The 7883-nt window shown below is 36.6% G+C and overlaps 1 protein-coding gene across 2 annotated transcripts; it reads right to left on the bottom strand.

Annotated features, from left to right (window-relative positions):
- Positions 1 to 708: 708 nt before the first annotated feature.
- On the bottom strand, positions 709 to 6306 carry LOC107863914 (sm-like protein LSM2). Of its 2 annotated transcripts, none has more exons than XM_016710113.2 (4): positions 6158 to 6306; positions 4516 to 4570; positions 4161 to 4319; positions 709 to 1058 (listed from the first exon to the last, which is right to left on the bottom strand). In XM_016710113.2, the coding sequence occupies exons 2-4, from the start codon at positions 4516 to 4518 to the stop codon at positions 939 to 941; spliced, it is 282 nt and encodes a 93-aa protein (XP_016565599.1). In that variant the 5' UTR covers positions 4519 to 4570; positions 6158 to 6306; the 3' UTR covers positions 709 to 938. The 2 variants fall into 2 exon arrangements, with proteins under 2 accessions (XP_016565599.1, XP_016565600.1); XM_016710114.2 differs by having other exon boundaries at positions 4516 to 4573; positions 6158 to 6270.
- Between the last annotated feature and the right edge of the window lie 1577 nt (positions 6307 to 7883).

Raw genomic sequence — 7883 nt, 5'->3', positions numbered from 1 at the left:
TGAAATTGAGGGGAGGTAATTTGCAACATCAACTCATTTCACATAATAAATGTGACTCATAGGTCACGAGTTCAAGTTCAAGTCGTGGACGTAGACACTAATATTTGCATTCACACACCCAAAACCCCTTGGCCTGCAACCCTTTCTGGCTGCATGAAGGCGAAAATGCTTTATACACTAGCTGCCCTTATTCATTTCACATGAATAATTTAGTATTATGACAGTGCACCGAGGACATGACCCTAGATAGGAAGGTCTGGAGGACGCGAATTACGGCAGAGGATTAGGGCCAATTTGGGTCGCTAGTTTAGGGAATTACTTGGTGGGGATTTTATTCTTGTTATGATTCCGTGTTCCGTGTTCCATGTTTTATTACGAATTTGTGTGCTTTCCTCTGCTTTCCTCTGTTTTATATTACTTATGGGTGCCGTATTTATGTTATGTAATCTGCTTCTGTGCTTTACTATGTGTTTGTGTGGTATCTCGTGCCTTGAGCCGGGGGTCTATCGGAAACAACCTTTCTACTTCATCGGAGGTAGAGGTATGGACTGCGTACATCTTACCCCCCAGACCCCACTAGGTGGGAATACACTGGGTTTGTTGTTGTACAATCCTGCAGCTATTAGACTGAAAATGAAAAAAAAAAAAAAATGTATGACGGAGGTATAGACAATAGCAAACCTTGGAGGTTGCAAGGGACTTGGACACTGAAGTCTTTAACATACTAAATTTTTTCAAAAGACACTAATGTCTTGGGGACAACATTCATATCAACAGTTTTAACATCACGGGTTGCAGTATCCCTAACAGCTGCATACTAAATTTTAAGATGAAGATAACCAGTACATGCAAAATGCATCTAGAATTACAGTGAACCGTAAGAAAAATCAGTATACTGCTGATTTATCCGCGAATGGACCCATTTCGAACGTCAGATTTCAGCCACCCCGAGCTTCTCTCCTCGTAGCATCATGAAGCAGTTCTATGTCAACTCCATCTGGAGGTAACTGCACGTATCTCACCACCGATCCTCTGATAAAACAGTTCCTCACTGACCTCTATTACCATCAAGAAACATAGAACATATCAATTAGTATTCATATCAGAAAAGTACTAAATTCATAAATAATAGAGTGGGAAACAAAAGGGATAGCAGTGGGGGTGAGGGTATGAGGATAAAAAGACAAGGGAAGAGGAGCCCAGACTACATCTGCATGTTTTCACACTCTCGCACGACTTTTTTTCTCCCCTTTCTTTTTCACTTTCATAGGCTCGTAAGTCATAAGTGTATATGTAAATCCCATACAGCAGTCAACACATCATAATTTTTGGTACACAGTCAACACACATATTACTTGTAGCATAAAGACATATTTTAAGCTGTACTATGGGCTCCCTACATGCTAGTAGAATCTGCTTTGCAGTAGTTCCAATCTCATTCATACTCTTGGCACACTTTTTAGGAAAATCTGATCATAAACGAACAATGTAACCTAAATCACAGATTTTTAAAAGAATGGGAATTGTGTATAAGAGACTGACTATTGGGAATGGATAATGGCTATAGAACTTCTCATAAAAATGCAAGGAACGGAAAGAATCCATCATTCTCTTATGATTCATCATCTTTCTTTTAATGTTTGTAAATTCCAATCTATAGAATTAATCGTGCGGAAGCTCTTGCTAGGATCTCTTTTCCTTACTCTACAAGGAAGGGATCGTGTGCCCCATCCCCCGTGGAGCAGCGGAACTTCTGTTATCTTTAAACCAGAGGTGGGTGAACTGGTGAATGAATGAAAAGGAAAAAGAATGCACAAAGGAAAAAAAAAGAGAGGGAAGAGCGCAGCAAGGTGAAAGGGGGACTATGAAATCTACAATTGGTGCGGCGTGGCTTGAGGGTGAATGGAGATTGTAGCTTCCAGTTACAATTTATGATTCAAGAAAACCAGATACAAACGAAGTCCCCTAGCCAATAAGAGCCTGTTCAGATTTGCTTTTGGTTTATTTTTATCATTTTGGCTTTAAAAAAAAACTAATAATCACTTGCTTAAAAGCTCTTTTAAATCAATCTGAAAAGGCTCTAAGACTGGAATTGTAGCATGCTGGAAGTTAACACTATCACATAAGTTTTGGTTCAAAGTGCTGAGACCACAAAGGCACCAACTACACAATAAATTCAATCTGTTGAAACAACAAAAGATCTTTTTTTTTCTTGAGGAATGGTAGCAGTTACTCTATATTCACATGTATACTACAACAAAAGTGTAGTCCTCTTTCAAAGGTGTTGTGACTTACAAAAGGTCCTGAGATATACCAGTTACAGCCAATCAATTATATTTATAATATTTCTGTATGACCTATCACTACTTGTTTACACCAAAAACAACAAGAGGCCTAGGCAGTTCAACTACCCAAAAAAATTGTATCAGAGTTCCATAAAAAACATGTGGTAGTTTTATCTAGAGGGAGGCTAATAGCATCCCCGGAAGCATAACTCCAATGAAAAGACGTGGATGTAGCTTTGGAAGCTCTCAAGAGGCCTGTGACAAGATCTCAAGTAAGGAACTGCAAAACGAAGCTAATTGGGCTTCAATTGCAAAGAAAGACGTATCTAGTTTTGAAAGTGGAGCTAAAGCCAAGGAGCATCCGTTACCCATGTGTTTCAACTATTTTATAGGCCAATTTGAGGTCCATCCGTCCAAGATGAAAAACCATCCTCTGAAGGAGATCCAAACCAGTGCACTTTTGGACCAATTTAGGCACCTAAATTGTGCCAAACTTGGACCTCATGAAGTTCCAACTTGAACTACATTTTTAAACCTTAATGAGCTTCCTTGCTGCCAAAGAAGGGCCAAAAAGGTGTACAAATTGAAAGTGTGTTGCTGCCCAAGTTGCTTGCAAGTTATCTTCAGGATTCCACGATCTTGAATCTCAATTATTGCCAACAAAATAGTTATAACACTAAGACAAAAGATCCTCTTTGGCTTGAGCTCTTCTTTCAAAAGTAGACGCTTCCTTTTTTTTTTTTTTTTTTTTCAATTAAAACAAATTAGCATGTTTTGGAATTTCTTATTTGAGATCTTTTTATACGTCCTAGGACTTCCAAAGCTTCATCCAAAACCTTCACTGGAGTTATGTCTCCATGGTTGCTATCAGAAGCCATCACATTTCATTCCCCCACATGCATTAGAGCAAAGGTTCACCACAAAATCTCGACTTATGCGCAATAACCACGTAGAGGACACGCTAATAATCTGCTTTCAAGGTAAAACTGTAGATTCTCCGCCCCTATGCATCGTAACCTATGTTGCTCGGACTCGTCAAAAATGTCAACGGCTGTGTGTCGGATTTGCCAAAATTAGTGTATTTTTGAAGAATTTGACACAGTGCGGCATCAAAAATGAAGAGTCCGTGCAACTTAAATGATATTGACTTTTCACATTACAACTTCTTTTGAGAAGGATTTTTTTTTGAGGAGGACATTACAACTTCTTAGCCTTGTAATGAATAAATTCTCAGTTCCCAATGGATCAAAGAATATAAAGCTAGACCTCCTTAAGTAACATCAGTACTTCATTCAACAGAAAGGTGAATAGATCATAGTACAGCTTACAAATCTGCGCACGAACACTAAACTTTAGCATTCCTAGGAAAGAGCCGAAGACAATCATAGTTGTAGTAATCGAAAACCTCATCCCTATATAGACTAAGGAATCCCATATCACAGTGAACATTAGTCACCAAAACCATATATGCACAGAGAAGTTCAAACTTCAAATTGACCTTGATTCACATATCCAATCAGCATTAGTAGTTTCTAGCAAAACTATCAGGTTCACTATTCCAGAGTACTATGGAAGAGAAAACATCCAGTCGTTTTATTTCATAACAAACGTGTAAAGAGCAGAATCACACATTCTTGAATTGAGAAAGAGAGAGCAAACAAAGGTTTTCAACAGACCGTACTCGCCCATAAGAGAAGGTGAACGAGAGAGCCAAACAAAGGTTTTCAACAGACCGTACACGCACAAAAGAGAAGGTGAACGAGAGGCAAGATGTAATACATCTCCAAACTAAACATAGACAATAAACCATAAACGAACACAAAAACAGAAACTAAGAAAAATAAAGATGCAAGAGAAAGAATAAGAGGGAGTTACCATGTGGGGGTACTTGTCCTCATCAACAACCCTCGTGTTTTCAAGCTTAATGTTGAGATACTGATCAACTGAATGCAGTGTTCCTCGAATAGCCAAATCGTTCTTCAGTTCCACAGTCACTTCTCTGCCCACTAGATCCTTGAAATATGAGAAAAACAACTGGAGAACAGAGTGGGCCAAGGGCAAAACCGAGTTAGCAGATAGACCAAACAAATTTATGAGGAAAAAACTTAAACGAAAATTGATTCAAATAAGGTAAATGAACTTCCTACTCAAGAAGACATCAATTATATACAAATTAGGCGTGATTAATAGGAATATACAGCAATGAAAAAGAGGGATCAGACAACAATACCATTTTTATCTCCCAGGGAGTATATCACTGTGTTCTCTGTGTCCTTGGCAGCTATCTGCTTCAAAAAAACACGAAAATTTTCAGCCTTCTTTATAACAAAGTACAACGACAACACCTAGTTTGGAATATTATGAAGGCTCATAATACTGGAAGGGCTCATAAATTAAGTCGTTTTAGACGGGAGCTCACAAGTAGACTTCTTTTTTATTGTATTATATACTATAAATGGAAAAACAATTACAGTTGCCTATACAACAATAACAACAACAACAAACCCAGTATAATCCCACAAGTGGGGTGTGGGAAGATAATGTGTATGAAGACCTTAGCCTTGGAAGGTAGAGAGTTTCTAGAGTTGTGCCATGTTCTATCTAGTCACCTCTTCCGTTACTTCTTCAACTAGCCTCTATCTCTCCTGAAACCATTCATAGCCAACCTCTCACACCTCCGCTTAGGCCTCAGTGCAACTCCTCTTCATGTCTAAGTCATTTCATCCTCGCTTCCCATATCTTGTCTTCCACAAAGACCACGCCCACCTTTTTCTTGAATATCTACATTTTTAATCTTATATCTCTTAGTAAGCCTATACATCCATCACAGCAACCTTATTTCCACAATATTCACCTTCTGACTGTAAGTGTTCTCGACTAACTTTATCATCATCATCCTATTGGTGACCATTCTAACCTGCACCACATGCTCCTTGAACTCCATATTTACCACCAAAATGCCTAGACCATCCAAACCTTCACCACGTGCTCCCTCAACTCCATAATTACCACCAAATGCCTACTCCATTCCTATTCCTCAAGCCTCGAGTATAACAACTTATAGTCATCTACATCCCTCACCAGTTCCTACCTATTTGATCTCCTGAGCACAAGCTATATTAATACTCTTCTTAAGAATTGTCACTACCCCTACAAACTTCCTCATCAATATCCTATGTTTTAAAAACCTACTCTCAGCCTAGCAACTCCCATAACCCTCTTACCAACCCTAACCCTCTCCCCCAACCTTTAAAATAAAACTCAATAGCACACTATACACACCTCAACGGCCCGTTTTTTTACACAGAGAGTTGCTTTGACTTCCTATAATCCCAAATAACTGAAAAAATAACACTAAAAAAAAAAAAAAAATGCCTTGAACATCCTAACCTTCACCGCGTGCTCCCTCAACTCCATATTTACCACCAAAATGCCTATTCCATTCCTATTCCTCGAGCATTTTGAGTACCACAACTTATTTCCCACCCATTTGATCTCCTGAACACAAGTTATATTAACCTTCCTCCTTTAAGAATCTTCACTAGCTCTATCAACTTCCCCATCAATATCCCTATGTTCCAAAACCCTACTCTCATCCTAGAACTCCTTTAACCCACTTACCATCCCTAACCCGCTCCCCCAACCTTTAAAATAAATTTCAACAGCACACACTATTCAAATACTTGTTCCGGTTGATTAGCAATTGAAATCAGTTGTAAATTTTAACTTCCTATAGTCCCAAATACTACACTTAAAAAAGGAAAAACAGCATCTCTTAGGGACTGACTAATTAATTTATTTATATCTCCTAATCTAAAACATTCACAAAGTAGGGATTTTTTTTAATAGAGAGATGTAAAGAAGGAACTTACCTCGATTTGGCCGGAAGGGCAAGTGTGCGTGGTGAGGTGAAAGCGGATGGTCCGAATTTGGAGTAAATTTGCTTCAACACATAATACAAGCAAATATACCCAAAACCCTTTTTATAAAGTGAGTCCTATTGTGCATGATTTTTTTTAATTTAATTTATATATAATTTTATTCTACTCATTTATTTAGTTTTTTTTTTTTGGTAAAGTAGATGCATTAATAAAGTAAAGGGAGTTTTACCCAGCAAGGCCTAATCCGGCACAAAAACATAACAAATGAAACTAGTAATCCCATTACTTATTGCAAATCGGGGTTGAGATTTCCCCTTAAAATCTTCCCAAAAAAACTACTCCTACATTGACTGGTGAAGTTAGAAAGACATGGAGTCTATCAACAAAGTCTCGCTCTGAGCCTTGCTTTGCTAGCATATCTGCTACTCTATTCTGTTTCCTGTAGGGGTTGTAGACCGGAGGATTCTCCAAGCTCCCTAGTAAGCACCTGCATTCATTAACAACTCAATCATAGAGTAAGTTACCATGGTGAAGCATTCTTATGATTTCCATAGAGTCAATGCAGACTTCTAATGGCTTGAGATATTGTTCTAATGCAAGCTTAAGGCCTTCTTTAAGATCTAGGAGCTCCATGAGGTTATTTGTGGCATGGGTAAAGCTCTTGCTAAACCCCACAACCCAATCACCTTTGCATTTATTTGGTTACTAGATTAGTGTACGCGCTTTGCGCGTGATTAAAATACGTGCTTCATTTTGGAAATAATCATTATAGAAAAAGATTCTGGGCTTAAATACGGACTTCGTCGTTAATTAGTCGCTAAATTACTCATAATTTTTTTTTCATTTTATAATGGAGCTTACTTGGTCACAATTCTATTTCGCATCATTTTAATATATTTTTTGCATTTAATTTGGATGCGTAACATCATAATATAATATTATTTGTGAGGGTTCAATTTTCCACCTTGTAATCCTCTTCTCTATTATCACTTCAGCTACCCCCAATTTTAAAAAAAAAAAAAAGTTTTTAAAAAATAGTTTCTGCTACTCTCAAAAATATATATTTTCTTCCTAAAGTTTGACCAAACACTATATTCTTATAAAATAAGCACTTTTGACCTCTGAAAAGTAACTAACCAATAACAAAAAAAAAAAAAAAAACATAAAACATAATATTTGAATCCCTACCATTGATCCCCGAGAAAATTGTCTTCAATTTTTTTCATTACAAATAAAAAAAGAAACAATATTAGAATTGAAGAAGAACAATAATAATTTAATAGAAAATAAATGACAAGTAAAAATTATTTGTAGTGAAATAAACTAAACATGAGACTAAAACCTAAAAACAAGTTTAATATGTATATATAGGACTCACCTATTAAAATTTAGATATGTATAAAGATTTAAAAAAAAAAGAAGCTATTATTATATATAGGTAAGAAAAAAACCTATGTGAAAATTTGGAGATATATTTAATAAGGTAATATTTCAATAGAGTTTTGAGACTTTTTAACCTAAAATAGAAAACTCACCTAACAAAGTACTTCTGTTAAAATTGAGAATTAGTAGAAAACTTTTTTTCCATATATTTATCATATTCAATATTTAATACTATTGTGATAATTATATACTTATTGAAGGAAAGAAGTGAAAAGACTATTTTGTCTATTGCAGGGTCTTTTAATGAAGGACAAAAAGTTTGTATCATTTTTCT

Source organism: Capsicum annuum, chromosome 3 (assembly GCF_002878395.1).
Source record: "Capsicum annuum cultivar UCD-10X-F1 chromosome 3, UCD10Xv1.1, whole genome shotgun sequence".
Taxonomy (NCBI): Eukaryota; Viridiplantae; Streptophyta; class Magnoliopsida; order Solanales; family Solanaceae; genus Capsicum; species Capsicum annuum.
The sequence above is the reverse complement of the archived record's forward strand: the minus strand, read 5'-3'. Positions and strand labels throughout refer to the sequence as shown.

Excerpts from the sequence above, each read along its gene's own strand:
- LOC107863914 (XM_016710113.2), bottom strand. Across the intron at positions 1,059-4,160 it reads AGGACAAGTACCCCCACATG|AGGTCAGTGAGGAACTGTTT; the intron begins GTAACTCCCTCT and ends TGATGGTAATAG.